The sequence below is a fragment of the Canis lupus genome, chromosome 5 (assembly GCF_003254725.2).
Source record: "Canis lupus dingo isolate Sandy chromosome 5, ASM325472v2, whole genome shotgun sequence".
Lineage (NCBI taxonomy): Eukaryota > Metazoa > Chordata > Mammalia > Carnivora > Canidae > Canis > Canis lupus.
This window is the reverse complement of record NC_064247.1, coordinates 53,070,950-53,091,446: the sequence shown is the minus strand read 5'-3', so window position 1 is coordinate 53,091,446 and position 20,497 is coordinate 53,070,950. Positions and strand designations below refer to the sequence as shown.

Here is a 20,497-nt window from a genome sequence, read left to right as displayed (position 1 = left end):
ACCACTCCTGAGTTATAGTCAGCTTCCTAGAAGCACTCCATGAACTGATCCTCCAAGTGTCAAAAACACCTGTTCAAACCTTAGTACAAGTTACTGTACAACTATTTGCCTTCCATTACAAACTTCTTTTCCATGGAAAGCCATTCTTCCTGGAGCACTCAGCCCCACACTGTCAATTTGGAGCAAATAGTAAAATTAGATTTTATATCTCTCAGTTTCTGAACACAAAGATCCTCAGTCCACCTTTAAGAAACTCCTAGAGTTGCCAAATGGACTGTTTTCATTTTAAAGGTTGGAAAGAATTCTACTAGGCCCCATCCCCCTTCCCAATTTCAAACTGTTGATTGTGTGCCTGGTTTACGATGTTATTAAAAAACAAAGAGGGGTCTCAGAGTTTACAACCCACCCCCAGAGTGGGGAAGTCAAAAGAAAAATTTCATGAAATGTGGTTCAGTACCATCAGCAGCTTGCATCTGATCCAGAATAGGCAAGAGTAGCCAACTGCCAAAACCTTGAGCAGTTAATTTGGATAGGACAGCCACTCTCAATTTGAAATCAAGTCTGCAAAATGGAAAAGAGGGCTTTGAAATAAGCTAGGAATAAGCTAGGCTCGAGCCCCTGTTTTTACTTGCTGTAGACTTTGAGCATATCATTTAACCCCCTTGAGCTTCTGGTTTTCCATTTGTATAATGAGGGTACTAGCACTTAACTTGCATGTAGTATTCTTAACTTCAGCTTCCTTCCTTCTTGGCTTCTAATATAGGCCAAAGATAAGCTTCTAGGTTCTGGCTAATACAAACATGACTCAAGGATCTAAGAGAAAGAATTTATGATCTTGGTGGACATGACGCCTATCCCTTATGCCCACGTGGCTGGAGTTCAAGGGCAGAGAACAAACAGAAAATTCTGGAGGTGTAGAATGGACAGCTGTGAAAATGCAGAACTCACAAATTACAAGACTGGATTCCCATCAGCTACTCTCTCCCCCAACCCCGCTGCCCCACGTGGACACATCTAAAACAGAGTGCTGACATTCCAAGTAAAGCCCAAGTGAGCCATACCCCATTTTCCACGAGGCGACCATTGCTCAAAATAACTCTGAACTTTGTCTCAAAGTCTGTGGCACATTTTTGCATCCTCAGTGAGGACTTTTCCTTTAAGGGAAGATCTGTATGTTTATACTTGCACCTGAGTAACCTGTTCAGCAACTCGGAGTTTGCAAAGAATTTCAATATTCATGACCTCTTTTACTCTTCATTGCAATACTGTGAAGCAAGATGGTCATCCCTGGTTTGAAGGATGTACAGCTTGTCAGTGGAGTGCCAGGTCTAGAACCTCGGTCTCTTGATTCCAAGTCCCATTTTATTTTCACTTTGCCACCACAGCCCCTGGATGTGAGAAGTGAACGATACGCCAGAGAATACTAGTGGCATGTGCTGTTATAGCAGCACACCATGGTGTGAAGACAGCCCAGAAAATGCCTGTGACACCTGATGGCAACTCTCTCTCCTCTGGGGCTCAGCCTCATGGCTCAGAGCTGAGACTCTGGGGAAAGGGGCAGCTGGGTTCAAATACTAACTCTGCTGCTCCGCAGACCTCAGTTTCTTAATTTGTAGAAGAAAGGTAAGAACAGTATCTAGAATTCACCAGATGGTCGTGAGGATCATGTATACAAAGTATGTTAGAGAGGTGCTTCACGTACTTTCATAATACTCTTAGTATAGACGTGCATATATAGATTATACTTACAGTGTATACATGTATATTATTTGAAAACGCTTTTAGTAATAATACTAACCACATGAAATAAACAGCATTAATCAAATTCTACTTGATCTGCCAACCTGTGCTGGCTTGGATATTCTGAAATACGATCCAGGGGCGCTGAGCCAGGTTGAGCAAGGCAGCCCGGATGCTTACCGCGAGGATGGCGATGACAATCCCCACAGCACAGAGCACGGCATCGTTTATCGTCTCACCGATTTTCAGGGGATACTTGATGCTCTCATCATTGCAATAAAACCCTCGGTGGTAAGGCTTGATGGTGCTTGTCTCAATGATGAGGAAGGGCAAGCCAGCTGCTCAGGATGGAACCGCCACATGGACCACGAAGAAAAAAAAAAGGGGAGACAAAGGGAAAAGATCAATAAAAGGAGGCAGTACTGACGGACAGCAAAGACCACTCCCAAATAACAGCATTGACAGTGACAGTAATTCTGTGCATTTGTAGCGACTTTTGGGCCACAGAGAGCGCTCAGTACATGCATGCCCGATGCCTGGTCCCTCCTGGTCACCCCCAATAGGAGCACAGCATGATCCTCTAGTCTTGTCCAGGAACGCCGAGGGGGACAATGGAAGAGCCAGGCCAGGAGCCTTCCCACTGTGCCACACCCCTTGCTGAAACATAAGCCTAATTTGTAATAATTATCCACAGAGCCTCAGGTCTAATGATGTCTGGTTCTCCAAGTGTGTTAGTTATCACCACCACCCCCTTGGAGAAGCTCATCCTAAGGCTCCGTTGCTTGGAGCAGGGAAGGGCCCGGGAGTCAGATAACCTGAATTTGAATCTCAGATCCACCACTTCCTAGCAATGTTCTAATTCCAGCTTCCGGAGCCTCAGTTTCCTCACAAATGAGTCATGGGGACAAGGAGAGGAGAACCATACAACTTCTAGCATGATGCAGCCTGGCACATCATAGCTGCTCAGTGGTGCCCTTTTCAACCTTTTTCTTCCACAAAGGGTCCCTAACAAGGCTAGGCAGCTGAGTGGGGCCCTGCTGCCTGTAGCCCTGGAGCAGAGCCCAAGGGCATCTGGGAGCACCAGGCAGCTGCTGCTGGTTTATCAGGGCTAGCTCAGATGCCATTCTCTTAAAGGTCATGGCAAATGGATTCCATCACCTGCCAGGAAAAGCTCCTCCTAAGGCTGAGGCAAAAAGCGAAGGCCTACAATATCTCTTGCCTGGTCACTGCCAACAGCCTCCACATCAGTCTCCTGGCCTTCATTGCCTCACACACGTATCAACCAGTTCACTTCCTGACCGAGAGCACGTCCCTGCCTTGCTTAGGCCTCGTCAACGACTCCCCACTGTGCAAGACGAGATAAAGTCCCTAAGTATGACCTCTGGAGTTCCCCAGGGCCTGGACCTCCCCCTCTCCCGACTCACAGTCTGCTGCCCTCCTGCACACCGCTTCCAAGGAAACAGTGCACAGGGACTCTGTCTTGGATCACAGTCTCCTCTCAGACTGGAAGACCTCTTCTTCTTCCCCTTGCCACCCAAGGTCAACACTGAGCCGCAATGCCACTGCACAAAGTAAAAGGTGGGCCATCAAATGTTAGGACCAGGGAAGATCATGGAAACTATCTTATTAACAGCCAGCATTAACGTAACAGCCACCAGCAATGTGGAAGATGCTTTATAGCCATTTTTGAGTTGAGTCTTCCAACAACCTGAAGAGGTCCTGTTAAATCATCATTTAAGCAGGCCTCATTCATCTTCAAGTGAAGAGAACAGAGACTAAAGAGAATATTTAGCTCATTCAGAGTCTATTAGGTTATGCTCAAATGCTCGAATCCCCTAATTGAACTTTGCAAATTGGTTTCATCCAACTGTGAATTGCATTTGCTGAAAAATCCCAAGATAAGCGGTTGTTTAAAAGATAAAATTCCATTTTCATGTTTTTCAAAAAAGAATTAAATTCCCGTCATGTTGCTCGAAGGCCCAGCCTACCTCCAAAAAAAAAAAAAAAAAAAAGTACCATGAACTCCACAATTTTTCAATTACTTTGGTACAGACCAGCAGCGATAAAAATGCTCACTTTCTAAAAAAGTGTATTTATGTATCACTGTGCATACACACATGGATTTATTTGGTTTTATTCTTTGGATTTATTTGAATTCTACGGCTATTTATTTTGTGACCCCTAACTGCTTCCTGCTAGAACAACAATTTACTTTATCAAATTCATACTGGTGCTTTGAAAAGAAACAAACAGCAACACACCACAGCATTGTGCCTGACCTTCTCAAAGTAAACACAGAGGGGCCCTGGAAGGCAGGAACCATTAGCTCTTGAGACTGTCTCTGCAAAGGAGTGGAGTGGGCAAGGGGAGGCAGTGTGTAAACGTGGTGGGGTAGAAAAGACAAGAGTAGTCAGCTGATCTTTGGGCGAGGGGACTGGGAGAGAGAAAATATCCTATGAGCCTGAACCATCTTCGTTCTCCCACTCAACATTTTGAAATGTGGCCAAGTTGGCTATGGAAAGTAGCCGAGAAGCCAGGAGTATGATATTAATAGTCCGCTTTTAAAGTTCCACACGTCGTGATAAAACGTGGAGCTCCATGCCTGAGCCTGGCCACAGCCTCTGTGGTGCCTGGGAGCCAAAGCGTTGCTAATAAACTCAGGAAGGGAACAGACCCCAAGTGCCTTACATTTGTGCTACACTCTTAGGCCCCAACTTCTATTTTTAATAGTGTTCACATGATAGGCCTGTAAAACATATGTTTCTAAGGACAATAAAACACATATAAAAGAGCTGTGGAGTTAGACAGAACTGGGTTAATGATCTCGATTCTGTTCCCTGCTACTTGAGCAAGTTATTTGCCATCTCCAAAACGCCCTTCTCACCTGTGCAATGGGAAGAAGGAGACCTAGCTTGGGGACTGCTGGGACGATGTGATACGCTGCTACATTAATCTATTCATTTATTCAACAAACATTTATGCAGTCTTCACTACATACATAAAGTACAAGGAATACAAAGATGGCATAAACCATGCCCTCAGGGAGCTTATAGTCTAGTAGGGGAAGGTGTAATGGGAGAAAATGAGTACAGGAAGTTGCTTAGTTAAAAGAAATCAAGCAATAGCACTGGGTCACATCAACACGGAGTCTGGCACATACTATGGACACTCAATAAATGTTAAAAGGATGAAGGGGGTGGGGACAATCCCACAGAGAAGGCTAGTAAAGAAAATCTGTTTATTCTGTTTCTTTGCCCTCTCTTAATCTGGGAGCAATCCAAATCCTTTCTTTTCCTCCTTTGCCTAAGGCTTGGGGAGTTTCCGGTTCTGATTATATGGATGATGACCACAAACAGACAAGAGGTTGGATCTGAATTATGTTCTGTTTATTTGCTTGAAAGGCATGGAGATAGCATTTGGAAAACCCAATGGCTTTTTCTGTCTCCCCTACAAACTTGTGGTATGATTGGGGGGGATGCCAGTCTAGGCTTGACTTTGCTCCAGAAGAGAGTAACCTCAGATTCCCTTCAGTTGGTTGGAAAAGCGTGAGCATTTTCTCAACAGGACAGCTAGTCCTCAAGAGACAGAGCACCATGCCTTGCCTCTCCAGGGCACAGGAAAGAAGCTGTTTTTTATTCCAGAGTGGGATCTCCAACCTGGCACCATCTTTATTACCAACCACCATGGTCCCTGATCACTTCATTTCAAGAAAATTTTCAGTGCGAGTGCCTGGGAATCTACAGGTGACAACATCACAATAACTGTCCTCAACAGGCTCATGGTATTTTAAGAAAATTACAAAAACAAGTGCACTAAAATATTTCTAAACATGAGGACTGACATATGTATAGAGCATAGGGAACACTAAAGATGGCCCACAGAGGGTGGGATGGGAGGCTGGAGGGAACCCTTACATGAGTAAGAGGTTTCCGGGGTCCAGGGACCAAGTACACTCAAGAGACTCAGTGTAGTTTCAGGATTTCAATAAAGCAGTCAACAAAACCAATGGCCACTACCAGAATATGATTTTTAATTTGGCTTATAAAGCTAGAAGAGACATGTAAGTATACGATGAAAGGAAGAAAGGGGAAGCTAACACAGACAACAACAGTAGCTAACATTTTTTAGAAGATTTGTATTTATTTATTCATGAGAGACACAGAGAGAGAGAGAGAGAGGCAGAGACACAGGCAGAGGGAGAAGCAGGCTCCCTGCTGAGCAAGGGACCTGATGCAGGATTCAATCCCAGGACCCCAGGATCATGACCTGAACCGAAGCCAGGCGCTCAATCACTGAGCCACCCAGGCGTCCCAATAGCAGCTAACATTTACCAAACGACCATTACGTGCCCAAACTGTGCTAAGGAATCCCCCACAGAAATGTCTGCTGTCTGACAAACCCACATGTCTATTATGTTCTCAGGACTGACTGGGCCACTGTGCCGAGGGAAGTCCCAACCTCCAAGTGGTCCAAGGGCTGCTAGGAGAACAGTCATAACAACGAGCAGATTCAGGCACCCTAAGATTCTGAGGGATTAAAAGTGACTTACTGGAGCCACTCGGACTTTCGGGTGCTTTCTAAAGTTGAGCAAGTCACTTAAAACAGAGCAGGAAGCCTGTATGAGTATTGATAAATTAGTTACAGATCAGCAAATGTCATGGCCTTTGAAGAAGATGCTTTATACGGAACAGTCCAGGCAATAGCACAGGTGATTATTCACTGAATATTCACCACATTGCACACATGTGCTCAGTATCTAATTTAACCAACACTCTGAAGCCAATATCCTAGACTTTAGATTTATCTCTAATGAAAGGTGCATTACCAGCTTCTTACAAAGCAGAACCAAAAAATATGTGTGTGTGTGTGTGTGTGTGTGTGTGTGTGTGTGTGTGTGTACATATCATCTGGTGATTCTAGACCCCAACTCAAAGAATTTCTCCTTCTTTTAATCAAGGATCAATTAACTTCCTATACCTGCAGGGACCTCTTGGGATGTGTAAGCTGCAGAGGAGGCGAAATACGAACTCAATGACAAACACTTAATGGGCAGAAAATCAAAGCATGAAGAAAGGCCCCTGTGTTGGGTTCGGGCCTTTGAAACTCCTTGGGCTTTGAAAAACTAACACTCGAGCAGGTTGGGTGGTTTGGGGGGTGGGGTGTAAAAAAACACAGGATAAGTTTTTGTGGCCCACCCATTGATAAAGTCATGTGGGAAGTGTTACCAAAGTGACCCAGCCCCAGAGCCTTGCTCCTTTCAGCCACAGCTTCACATTTGCACAAAATTAAATACAGCCTCCTGCTCTCAAAGTGCTTTTTAGAGAGCCCGTGGTGTGCGTCAGGGAAAGAGCTGGGGTGGGAGACTGAATAAGAAATTTTCGTGCTTTGGCAGGACCCAACGCAGAGCATCAGGGAGGGGCTGCTCATGGCTCCTCTACACCAAGTCCTTCAAGCGTCTTTCCCAGAGTTGTCCAGCTTTCTACTTCATCCAATCTGTAGTTACCTTAAAATAAGCAGAGTCCAGAATCTGTGAGAGTAATAAATAAATGAATATCTGCAGAAAGCCTACACACCTACCCACAGAAGAACAGTGGGTGCAGAAAACGTGTGTGGGTCTCAAGCACAGACTCACTGCTCCAATCAGGCAGCGAGCAGAACCCCACAACAGGACTTTAGACATCTTACCTACAGTACAGACTCTACTGTTCTGCTCATTTTACAAATGACAGACTGAGGCTCAGAAAGTTTTGAAGCAGCTCACCCAAAGCACAAAGCTGGCAAATGGTGCCAATACGGACCAGATGTTAGAAATACAGATGGAAGGCATGGGGCTTCTGATTTCAAACTCAGAGTCCAATTAGGAATTAATGTATCTGAACTTCCACGTTCTTATTTTCATTTGTATCCAACGGATAGCCGAGGCCAGAAGTTTTGTAATGTGTCCAAGGTTCTCACATGAGTCAGTTGGTCACTGGGACTTGAACCTAGGTCTGTCTGTCTTTTGGTTCATGTTTTCTTACTCCATGACCTGACCCTCCCTTTCTTTATAAATGTATTCCCTGTTAAAATATGACCAACTGCTTTTTTTTTTTAAATCATTTAAGGCCAGAATGGTCAACCCAACTACTACTTAGAGGTTCAAAACACAAATATTTATGTTGCTTGTAAGTGACAGGGTTTCTATTTAAAGTAATTAATTGCTACTGGTCTTAGAAGTGTGCAAACTTTCTTTGGTTTACGATATTTGTCCAGATTTTTATACTGGATACAATCCAGAAGAGACAAAACTAAGTTTACTATGAAGGCGTTTCCCACCTTTGAAACGGGCTGCCATGAAAAACACTTGCTGTTGGCTGCTGTGAACAGGCAATATTCGGGGTCTAGGAGTTTTTCTTTGACAAATGCTCATTCTTCAAAACTAGAAAGTCGAGGTCCCTTCTTTACAAAAAGAAGGTTGTCAGCATAGAAAGCAACTCCGTGGCGGAAGAAATCAGTGGCAGATCTAGTCCTGGTGCCTGGGTCTCCTGGGCCTTGAGTGCAATTCCACAAACATGTAGGGACAGTTCGTGAGTACAGGGCACTATTGGGTGCTGGGGACACACAATATCAAGATACTGCACTGTTTCTGAGTTTCTCAACTTTGGAAAGTCTCAGGTTCCATGACAAAGGGACACCTGTCTTTAGTCTAATCGTGGGTGTAGGAAAGAACTTTGGATGGCCTTTCTTACTTGAAAGTGCTTAAAGAGAAAACATTTTACTCTCCAAAATAGCATGGGCCACCTTAAAACTCTAGGTCCTGCCCGTTTTTGGCCTTTCCAGTTGGATTTTGAAAGGGCTGTCAGATCCACCAGGGACTAAAGAACAAACCAGCCAACTGCACATGATTCAGACCTTCCACGAAGAGAGCCCCAGCCCTCTTTTGTAGCCATGATATGTCTAGTAATACACAACTACAGAGCTAATAGGACTTACAATTCCTCTACCTCAAGTCAGACTGGGTCACCTACCTTCCTCTTTTGACCTCTTTTTTTTTTTTTTAATTTTTTTAAAAAGATTTTATTCATTTATTCATGAGACACGCAGAGAGGCAGAGACCCAGGCAGAGGGAGAAGCAGGCTCCACGCAGGGAGCCTGATGCAAGACTTGATCCCAGGACCCCAGGATCATGACCTGAGCCAAAGATGCCCAACCACTGAGCCACCCAGGCATCCCCTTGACCTCTCTTTTAAATAAGGATAAGCAAATTTGTATTGGGTACCTACTATGTAGGTGCCAGGAGCTCTGGATACATCAAATGATGTAACTTTCAAAACAATCCTCTAAAATAATTAGTATACGGCCCAAGAAGAGAGAGTCAGAGAGATGATCTATCACTGCTGCTGCTAAGAGCAGTGTAACCAGGATAGATAATAGAATACTGAGAACCTTGAAGTTCATTCAGAGATGATGCCAGTTAGGCTTTCTTGCTAAGTACACGCAGCAACCAGGTCTATGCAGATATTAGCTCTGGGAAAAGTGTACGCGGACCTTGAACAAGGATAAAAAGCAAGGTTCCTCCTTAGATGTTGAGATGGATTTATATAGATCCAGCTACTCTACTGCCTCAGTCTCCCTGATGTCCCAAATGTTGTTTATTTCCAATACGGCAGCCCAAAGCTAGGACGCAGCAAGAATCCCAATGTTGCATTGGGTTTTATAGCTCTTACGTAAAGAATCACATTCAATTTTCCTAACAACTCCATGGAATGTCTTAATATCTAGATTGAAGTACCACTGGCAAACTCCTATCTGTCTTTCAAGACATAAATATCTCCTACAAAGGACTCACTGAGCCATGTTAGCCACTCTGGCAGAGTTACTTTTTTTGACTTATCCATGAACTTCAGCGTCAGGGAGATAGGATTATATGTCCTACTTCTATCACCTGCCACGCTTACTGTATGACCTTAGGCAAGTCACCTTACCTCTCTGAGTTTCATCAACGTACAACAGGACTTTGTACAGTAATTCCCAAGGTACAGAGTTGATTGTGAGTGAGACACAGTTTATAAAATACCCAATTGCCTGGCTCCGTAAATATTAGCTCCTGCTCCTGTATGTGACAGGAAGCCACTGAAAGCTTTTAAGCAGGTATAAGATGTGATGAGAGTTCAGTCAAAAGCTCACTCAAGCAGCTGAGGCCTGCCAACTCCTTCCCAAATGCAATCTGATCCCATGGGGGAAGCACGCTCATAAAATCCTATAATTCGAGGGACTTCTTGGGATTGTATAAATAGAAGGGGCTTCAACAGTGGTTAGCAGGACCTGGCACCCTGCGTAGAAAAGAAATATCATGGCAGGAATCCTACCATGCATTGTCAAAAGATCATATAAGGCTGATGGGAGGTAAGTCTGTAAGGGGGAACAATTTTTTCTTTTCATTTTCCCAAAGAGTTAAACATACATCCGTCAGCGTACATGGTCCACCCAAGCTATGCCACCCAGGTGTACACAAACACCACATTCACATGGCGGTAAAATAAACAACACGTGGACGGGCAGGACATCAGATACCAGGGAAGGCCAAAGTTCAAGATAGTCAAAAGGCAAGACTGGAGCCAGACGCGGTGCCAAAAATGAAGAGCTGGAACGTTATTGGAGATGCTGTGAGAACAAAATCATGCTGGTACACAGTCCAAGGCCACCAGGGCACCCCAAGATAACCTACTGAGCTACATGGGCCGATCTAGGTCAAAGGCCAAACGCTCACACACAACCTAGCCCACAAAGATGTTCTATTTGGCCATCCACTGCTTATAGTTCTTAACATTGGTTGTTACCATTTAATGACAGGGGATCTCACATAGCATCTAGATTTCCGGTTCTTGAACCGGTTCTAACGCTATTTGGCAATGCAGGCAGTACAAACTGTGGCTACATGCGTTCTGCACCATTCCCTGTCATCACCCTGACCTCCAGGCTGCAGGTCAGTTTTCACTGTCACTGAGCATGTACTGTTGATTTTCCTATGCCTGGTGTGCTTCCATCATTTATGTTACCTACCTGGCCCCTGTAGACATTTTGCTTTTTTCACCACTGCTCTAGAAAATACGGAAATCCTTGGATGAACCCATCAAAATAGAAATAACTAACTCTTGCTTCAACAATGTCCTCTGTTGTAGGTAATGGCCTCATGGGACATGGGTATATGCATGAGTATATATATTTGTTTTAACCTTAAGCCTACCTGTGTTCAACTATAAATCCAAGGACTTATCCATCATACCCTAGCACTGTATATACCTTTTTCTGTAAGTCCTCTACACTAACTGATAGTCTCTTCAGAAAAGGGTCCATATTTTATACATATCTGGGTGTCCAGCACAAAGAGTAATTCCTAGGACTAAGTGGGTGCCCCACAAATGGATATTGGATAAATGTATACAGGAAACAAACTAAAATCCAGACAACGTGGCTCAGAGAGACACAGAGAGAGAGAGAGAGAGGCAGAGGGAGAGGTAGGCTCCATGCAGGGAGCCCTATGTGGGACTTGATGCTGGGACTCCAGGATCAGGCCTTGGGCCAAAGGCAGGCGCTAAACTGCTGAGCCACCCAGGGATCCCCTCAACTCCTGTTTTCCTAACACAATACCCCAAAGCAACGCACCACCACACGTCTCACAAAGAGCAGACAAAACCATGAGGAACTATTACAGGGCACCTAGCCAGTTTCAAGTCTCAGACGGGTACTGTTGGGCTGGATGACTGCTGAGACTCTGAATTCTCAGTTTCCCAATCTTTTTCATGTAGTGAAACCATCGGCAAGTCCTTTGTAGGGCCCCCCCAGGTAGCTGAGCAGGCTGCTGCTCAGTGCTTCAGCTGTCCCAAGGGCTAAGAGATCCATTTCGGCACAGCCCTGACCCACTTCCTGCGATCCTCTGGGGAACCGCTGCCCAGGGGAAAGCTCCCAGGCAGAGGAAGAGCACAAATCTCAAGAAGGCAACTTTGATCTGGGTTTGAAAACCAGTTTTGCCACTTAACATCTATGCAACCATCAGCTTAACTTCTCAGAGCGCCTCCCCTTGATAAAGAGGACACCAAATATCCACTTTGATGAGCTGCGGGGATGACCTATCACAGGGCCGGGATTTAACCAAGGTTAGTTCTCTGCCCTCCCACTCTGAAAATCTACTCTCCAGCTATTCACATGATGCCAATCAGCCGGCTTGACTGGTTTCCTCTAGAAAGTGGCCAACTCACCTGGACACGGCTGTGTCGGCTCAGATAAGGGCTGTCACTCGAGCTAAGTAAAGCTGGGGCAGTTCCAGCGGGCCGGGGACAAGACAACCCCCACGCCAGGAGCACACTCCCCATCCCCAGCCTGTCGAGGTTCTTTTTGTAAAACCCAGAAACCTTCTTCAAATCTGACGGCTGCCACCTGCACAAATAATTCGGGGATGCAATTTTGTAACTGAATACAAGCCCTGAAAGCTGGCAAGTTTGAAGTCCAAAATAATCCCTTTGACCTTCTGCCTAAATGCTCACTAATCACTTTTTAATTTGTAGTATATTTCCTCTCTAGGTGCTGTACTTGCAGGCTACATTTTCGTTTTAGGAGTATCCAGGGAGTGAATGGCATTACAAAATACCTGATTAAAGTACAAGTCAAACTTCTCTCCCCAACATCTGAGGCTTGGTGTATGCCCCACCGAGTTTTCCAAGTTGCATTGAGTGGCAAGAAAGTGAAGGAGTAAAAGACCGCTTTGAAGGAGAGTCCTCACTGGGAGAATTAGGGGCTACAGGAATTTATAGATGTGGTCCCTGCCCTCTAAGAACACAGACTCTGGGGACAGCTACCCATGATGCAGCGGGACAGGACCATCCAGGGAGGCATTTCAAAAATGCTCAGGGAGCACCGAGGACGCGTGTTAGCGCATGACTGGGCCACCAGCAGGGATGTAGTGGCAGTTTATGGACTAACCCAGCAAATGCATTTCAAAGATTCCTTGCAATCATTTGAATGCCAACAACGTAGTTAAGGCTATACAAGAAATTTTTTTACAAATAAAAGCAGTAAAATAAAAATCCAGACCTGGAAAGATTTCCCCTAAAAAGCAATTCACAAAAGTGCTCCTGTAGCCCACCCTCATCCCCTACCCAACTTTTAGCCCTAAGGAAAAGGAGAAAAGGAGTTTGAGGGAGCCCATCCACCTCCTAATGATGAAAAGATGCTAAAATGGGCAAACTGGCAGCTAAAACTTTTGTTCACTCCATAAGAAACGCCTTCCCTGGTGACAAAGGTTTCCAGTTTAATCATCACTAGGATTACTACCAACTGAAATAGGCTGAATCCAAATAGATGTGTTAGGATCATTCCACAGTGTGTGTGTTTATCCCAGTGAATCAGGCAACCTTTCACCTACTGAATAATGAAGTCTCAGGTAGCCCGAGCTGGGTCAGTTCAGCCAATGTCCTGGAGAGGAAAATGATTTCCACACTAGTTTCTGATTCAGTGAAGAGATGCCTGCTATCACGAAGAACACAATACAAGCAAGTGTGGGAGTGTTAGTGGAGTTTCTTTTGGCAAGGCAACCTAAAAAACAAATACCAACCAATACTAACTGACAACACTAATGACTCGTATTCATCAGTGTTAGTTCCATGGCAAACTAACCATATAGTCACACTTCTGTTCTCTCGGGCTCCGTTTCTTCATGTGCAAAATGAAAGAGGCGGTTTTATCAGGTGTCTTGTGAATGTCTCTAATTTAGGAGTTTTCACCTTTAGCCTCAGCATTTTATAAACAAACTGCAGGGGCAGCCCGGGTGGCTCAGTGGTTTAGCGCTGCCTTCAGCCCAGGGCCTGATCCTGGAGACCGAGGATCAAGTCCCACGTCAGGCTCCCTGCATGGAGCCTGCTTCTCCCTCTACCTGTGTCTCTGTCTCTCTCTCTCTCTCTGTGTCTCTCAGGAATAAATAAATAAAATCTTTAAACAAAAAAACTGCAGGCTCATTCCCAGGGCGTCCTTATAGAGCAGACGGATAGGCATCGCCACCTGCATGCTCTCCCCACTGGGGGAACTGAGCAGCACACTAGGTTCTTTTAAGCCTGGGAAGAGAGATGGCCAAGCAGAGCCCTCCAGAAGTCAAAGGTGCTCATTCATAAAGAACAGCTTTGGAAACATCCATGAATCTGCAGACCTGCAGATACAAACTAAATTAGTGATCAGCAGCTCTTGGCTCTGTCAAAGAAGTCGGTTAACAGCAAAAACGTGGTGTGGGTTGGAGGCAGGTGGGAATTAGCATCAGCTCCTGCAGCAAACCAGACACTATTCTAGGCGCTTTACAGCGGGGCCTCTTTTATTCCTCCTGCTGATCCTTTCCAGGTAAGCAGTACAGCTAGATTTTGCAAAGGCCCAGGCTGAATGAAGATCAGAGGTAAGGCCGCAGAGCAGAGCTGCCACTGGGTCGGGCTGACTCTCCACAGGTCTGGGCAGCACGGTGTTGCCTCTATCTGTAGATGTTTGCCTAGACGGAGAAGGGGTGCCTCTGGTAAACTGGCTGGCTCTCTGTAGTTAGAAATCCTGATGCTCTGGGGCCACCCTCAGTTGCTCTGGGAGCCCTCCCCTTCCCCCCACCAGGATGGGGATAACAAAATCTGGGTGTTCAGATACAGGAGAACAAGCTGCAGGGAAAAAAGAAAAAAAAAAAAAGAAAAAAAACCTAGGTGGTTTGCTATAGGAACCCTATTGTTCCAGAGGGAAACTCTTTTGCCAAAACTCTCCAGGAAGCCACTGCTCTGTGATGCATTTTTCAGCTGTTGAGAGAAAAGGGTAGTTCCTGGGATGTTTTCTTCAATGGTACTGGAAGCCAGGCCCTTAATCCTTGCAAAGCAGCAAGGAGCCAGCTTCCCTCAGAGGGACAAAATGTCTAGAGGCCTTCTTCCAAATAAAAACATAAAAAACTCCTCAACTTTCCCCTCACGACCTCTCTGAATGTGTGAATCAGGCATTGGAGGAGAAGGTAGCAGGGGCCCAAGGGGGGGTTCAGGCCTTCTCTGCACCCCGCCTCCCCTGCTGGCCCAGCCCACCTGACCTCTCCAGAGCGGTAAATTACAAAGCCCCCACTGTTCTCTTTGCCCATCCTCCCCACATCCTCTCTACCCACCCCACCCCCCACACACATACATTTTTTTTAAGGGCGAAATGCCAAATAACATTATTCCCCTTCACCATGGTATTGCCATGAGAGCTGCCTGGTATGTTTGCCTGAAAACTGGAAGGTTTTCATGGAAATCTCGGCCTCCAACTACAGCTCTCCCTTTGTGGAAATGGACTTGGAAAGAAGTAGAAGGCCCCTCACTGGAACCTAACTGGGCAGACAAGAGCAGAGAGGGAGGCCCCAGGGATGGCTCAGAGGCCTGGGGATACCGGACTGTGCCTTTGGCAGCCTGGAACAGGCCCCCGGGCACCCTTGCACAGCTACCTTCTCCAGCAGCTCACCCCCCTGCACGAGGTGGCTGTCTGTAATGGGCAGCCTCACCCCGGAGTAGAGATCCTGTTCTAGAATTTCAGGGGGCAGGGGAGCGCTCGCAATGTTTATGTTACCCACGGGTGCAAACACGTTTGTTTCCCTGGCACATGATGTCAATAGCAGAAAACCGTTTCCCAACTCATCTTAATCATCTGAGCTCCAAGGAAAATCAAAACTTTGATTTTTGAGGTTTGGTCGCGTTTTGTGACCGTTTGGAATTAGCTGACCTAGCATGAGTTCCTCCCTTCTCTGGTTGTGGCAGTGGGACCCCAAGACTCATGAATCCTAAGGACCTTGGTGTCCTCCTCGGCCAAACGAGGCCCAGTGTGGAAGAAGGGCTGTGATGATTTCCTGAGACAGGGTGTATGGGGGTGTCAAAGAGCTGGGTCCGGCCCGGCACACATGCACTCTCAGGTCTTTCCACACACCCCGCCCCCAGCCTAAAGGGAGGGTACAGACTGCCAAGTGCAGGAAAATAATCTCTCCTATCCTGCTCCCTGTACCTCTGAGAGCAAAACTGTGGATGGGCTCCTGCTTGTCCATCAAGATGACAGAATGGGTCTCAGGGAATTAATTATTCAACAAACTGGCCCTTCACAAATCCCATCCAAAGGAATGGTTTGATGCCTTTCAGTACACTGACTATACAAAATCCTGAAAGACCAGTGCACTTCAAAAGCCTCACAAAAACCCAGGCCTGGGTTTGGCAGGAGTTCCTCAGCCACTGGGTTTTTCTGTGTGTGGTTTATAATAACATGCAAGCCCGATGCCAACTCCTAATCTATTAAGGGACTGCCAATTAGCAGGGGGCTTAGAGCTGCAGGTTTGAGAACTGGGGAGCAGGTCTAATTAGGGTTCCAAATCATTTCTCTCTATCTCCCCCTCTCAATCTGACACCAGGTATACTGGCCCATTGTTCTGTATATAACCTGTCCCTATTTCTCAGCACACTTTGTTTCGAGGTTCTAGGCCTGAAGGCTAGTGCTTATTTTCATGTCTGTCTTTAAGGGTAAAATTGGGCATTGAACGAGGATTATTCTCTAGACAGTGACTTTTGGATTTGGCCAATCATGAAAATCATCAGGGGCACTCATTAAAAAAAACACATTCCAGGCACTACCCAGACCTGCTTTAATAACTCAATCAGAATTCCCAGGACAAGGGCCTGAGAATTCTCCATCCTAACAAGCCTTTTAAAATGATTCTATTCCCTGGAGATTTGGGAGTCACTGCTCTAAAAAGTAAACATAATTTCAGTTTTGAATTCAAGGGCTTTTAAAAAAATGGATGCATAATATACATAACATGAAACTTATATATACTTCCACCAAATTAACCTGATTTTACACCACACTGAATATCAAATGTTTACTGCCGCACCTATTGTGTGCTAGAGACAGGAAATGCTGAGACGAGGAAAACAGGGTTCCTTCCCTCAGAAGAGCTCCCTGTCTAGGGATGCAGCAACATCCCAGCAGAAAAGCTGGTCTTTCTTACCTATGGATCCCATGAGATTGCAAAATTGCAGCTCTTCCTTCCTCATTTCTCTTCTGCCTTATGGTGGATTTCACTTTATAGTATCTTTGCCAAGATGGGCACCCAATAGGAAACAGAAGGATTTCAGACACCCAACGTCAGAGGCCTATCTTAAAAGGGGGAAAAAAGCCGGAGAAACATATGGTTTCAAGATACAGGAGAAAATATGGGCCTTAGGACGGCCAAGACTGAAGCCAGAAACAGGGTGGGTCCCTGTGCAGCAGACAAAGCCCTAGGCTGGGTTTCGGAGCCCAAGCCTGGATAATGTTCTCCACTTAAAGTCCCTGTTCTTCACTGAGCCTCCTTATCTATAAAAGAGAGGAAATTGGACTGTGTGGTCATATCCCAAAGCATGCGTAGCATGAACCCTTTCCCTGGAGACTCCATCAAAGTTCACTGCTGAGTTTCAAAGGGAGATGTACAAGCTGGAAGAACCAGAGTTCTCCAGAACACTCTCTGCAGAAAAGTCAGCCTAAGTGATCTCTAACGGGCTCTAACATTATGTTTCATGTATACGGCTTTCAAACAAGACTTGCTTCTTAGCCAGCAGAAAGCAGCATTTTTTTACTTACCCTCGGCAGTGCTGGCTATACAGCAGAGACTCAAAATAAAGGACTATGTCTAGGGTAGACGGTGGCAAAGGACCCACAGAAATAAAGCTCCCTGCTAACTGAGGTGTGACCAACCACCTTCCCGAGGAAAAGCCCTTCTGCATTTTTTAGACACATCCCCATCAACCCTGAATAAGATGTATTAAGGCCTCCCACAGCCTTGACGCCACGCTAGGCCCTGGCCCGCACAACTCAAATAAACACTACCCGCACTCCAGGAGAGTCTGGGGCTACTTCCCTCCTTGCTTGAACCACTCCTCTGAAACCGATCACTGCAGCCTGCCTGTTCAGACTCCTGGCTGTCCTAATACACAGCACTCTCAGGGGGCACACCTCCAGGTGGATGAGAAGCACTTCATCCATGGGCAGATGAAGTACCAATGGCTTGGTGTAGCTCTAGCCACGTTGATTTTAGAGTCAGCCCCACCTAGGTCTCGTCTCCACCTTAACCAAGTCAGTTCACCTCTCCGGTGATGTGAGAAGAACAAGATCCCAGGAGCAAAGATTCTAATACAATACCCAGCACACAGACATGCTCGGTAACCATTACTATTACGACGATGGGATGGGGTGTCTTCTGTAGGAAGGAGAGAGACAGGTGTATCTCTTGGCCCACAAAGAAATGCATCGTTTACCTCATGTCTGGTTACTGAAATGGACCATGAAAGTTACCGAGGCTTTGGCTTTTTTATGAGACACCAGTGCGTGAGAGTATGGACTGTCAGAAAAAGCACAGGCCTGGGGGTTGATTCAGTTTGCATTTGAAGCTTGCATCTGGCTCTTTTTGGTCCTGTGACACTGGGCAAGCTGCTAACGTCTCTAAGGCCATCTGTAAAATGGAGCTAACTAAGCCAATCTTGAGGGCTTAACTGTGACGTTGAGAGAGACAGTACAATACATAAAGTGTGCTCAATTCATGCAAGCAGTTGTTGGTCATGGTCCTCCCTCCAAAATACATCAGAATGAAGAAAGATGATTAGGGTAGCTCTTTGCCCCCATGTGGGAGCTCTTCATTTCCTTTAAAGCAGCCAAGGGCAACAATATATGTAGAGTTTTCTAAAACAGCAGTGTCTTTTCAACGTTTGATTATTTCCAGCTAAAGGAAAGTTAAGCCAGGATTTTCTTAGCATTTCATGGTGGGCTAAACGGGGTGTCCCTCAGGATTTCCTTGGACCTTCACTTCATATTGACAGCTTCCATCTCCATGGAGACTATTTGTCCACTTTCTCATCATTCACTTTTTCCCAATAAATATTTATTGTGTGCCCACCATGGACAAAGTACAGACGTGACAGCAATAGGAGATACACAGTGATTGCAGATCAAACCCTTTTTAAAATTTCAAGCAAGGAAGTTAAGAAAAAGAGTAGTAGTCTGCCAGAGTGCACTCAGTAAGACAGGGACACAAGTATCTACGTACTGCACAACCCCAGAGGTCACTACGTACAGGCCTCAGTTTCAGGCAGGCCTGAAACTAAGTGCCATTTCCACTCCTGCTTCATGGAGAAGGCCGAGCGGGTACCACACAACCCCCTCTGCTCAAGAGCTCCAACAGGGCCTTGTATTTCTTGTCCACATCACACCCTAGGGACCATGGCCCAGCTGACTATGTTAACTGGGTATCGTTATACCAGCTCTGGCCTTCCCTGGGGCCTACCGGTGTGTATGTGATATTCATGCCAAACTTGTCTAACTAAATTAGTAATAAGGAAACAGAAAAACCCAAAGTATGGGACATTCTGTAAAACAATTGGCCAGAACCCTTCAATAAACTCAACGTTTTATATATTTACACATGAGAATCTGTTTCAGATAAAGGAGACTAAAGACACAGTATCAAATACAATGAGTGGAACTTGATTAGATCCTGGATCAAAAAAATCTATAAAAGAGATATTGGGACTACTATGCAATTTTGAGTATGAACCACATATTAGATATCACTGAATAAATGTTATTTTTCTTGTAAAAACAATGTGTGTGGGGTGTGTAGTATGCACGCACGTGTACACATAGCTTGCCATTGTACCACAGGAGGAGAACAAAAAACTAAAGGGAATTTACATAAAAGATAAAGAAACAAGATAAAAACCGAGGACTAATATGTAATATCGATTGGTTTTACTCTGAAACATGACCCAACCAGTAGAGAATCACTGGGACACCCCAGAGCCTAGAGGGTGCTATATTCCCGGGTACTTCAAATAAGAATGCAACCGGCTTAACAAACACTGTAGAACAATACAAAGTTTTAACAAAGCAGAGTGTACTGTACTTCATTTTTAAGTGATTACACAGGTTTCAACTGGTCAGTTAAATTTAGCAATTAATAACCATCATCAAATATTGTCTCACACTAATCATATTCAAATCAAGGAAGTAATTTTTTTTTCTTTGTTCACGGTATTTTCAATTCATGGGTAGAAAACAGGATGTGATGATAAGGCACATTTCAGAGTCACAGAAGCCTAAGTTCAAATCTCAAGCTACTTGACTTGGGCCTCCCTCATTTTCTCTGCATCTAAGTGGAGGGATCCTATGGCTTGGAGTGTCCCTTTTCCTCCCCCAAATTCATAGTTGAAGTTCTGGCCCTAGCACCTCAGGGTGTGACCTTACCTGGAGATGGGATCTTTACAGAGGTAATTAAGTTACAATGATGTCATTAGGGTGGATCCTAATCCAATGTGACAAGTGACCCTCTAAAAGGGGATATTTGGACATAGAGACACACATATAGGATGTACAGAATGGACACCATGTTCACATGAGGACCACCATCTTCAGCCAAGAAGAGAAACATGGAACATCTCCCTTACAACCTTCAGAAGGAACTGTCCTGCATCATTTTGGTCTTGGACTTGTAGGCACCAGAGTTGTAAGATAATATGTTTTTGCTGTTGAAGCCACTGACTTTGCAATATTTTGTTACAGCAGCCTTAGCAAGCAGGGGCAACAGTACCTGCCCTAGAAACTTCAAATCTGGGGGAGTAAGACAAGGAAAGCAAAAGGGAATGAAGAGAAATCAGTGTGATTAAAGGGTAATCCTTAATTCTGAATGACTGTAAAGAGAAATAACTCTAAGGCAATTTTCAGCAACAAA

General features: G+C 45.2%; 1 protein-coding gene across 2 annotated transcripts in view; it reads right to left on the bottom strand.

Annotated features, from left to right (window-relative positions):
• PLPP3 (phospholipid phosphatase 3) overlaps window positions 1-20,497 on the bottom strand; it is an 81,918-nt gene that overhangs the window by 38,487 nt on the left and 22,934 nt on the right. For both annotated transcript variants that reach the window (XM_025427767.3, XM_025427766.3), the window contains exon 2: window positions 1,921-2,078. In XM_025427767.3, the coding sequence (XP_025283552.1) occupies window positions 1,921-2,078 (158 nt within the window). The remainder of the gene's footprint in view (window positions 1-1,920; window positions 2,079-20,497) is intronic.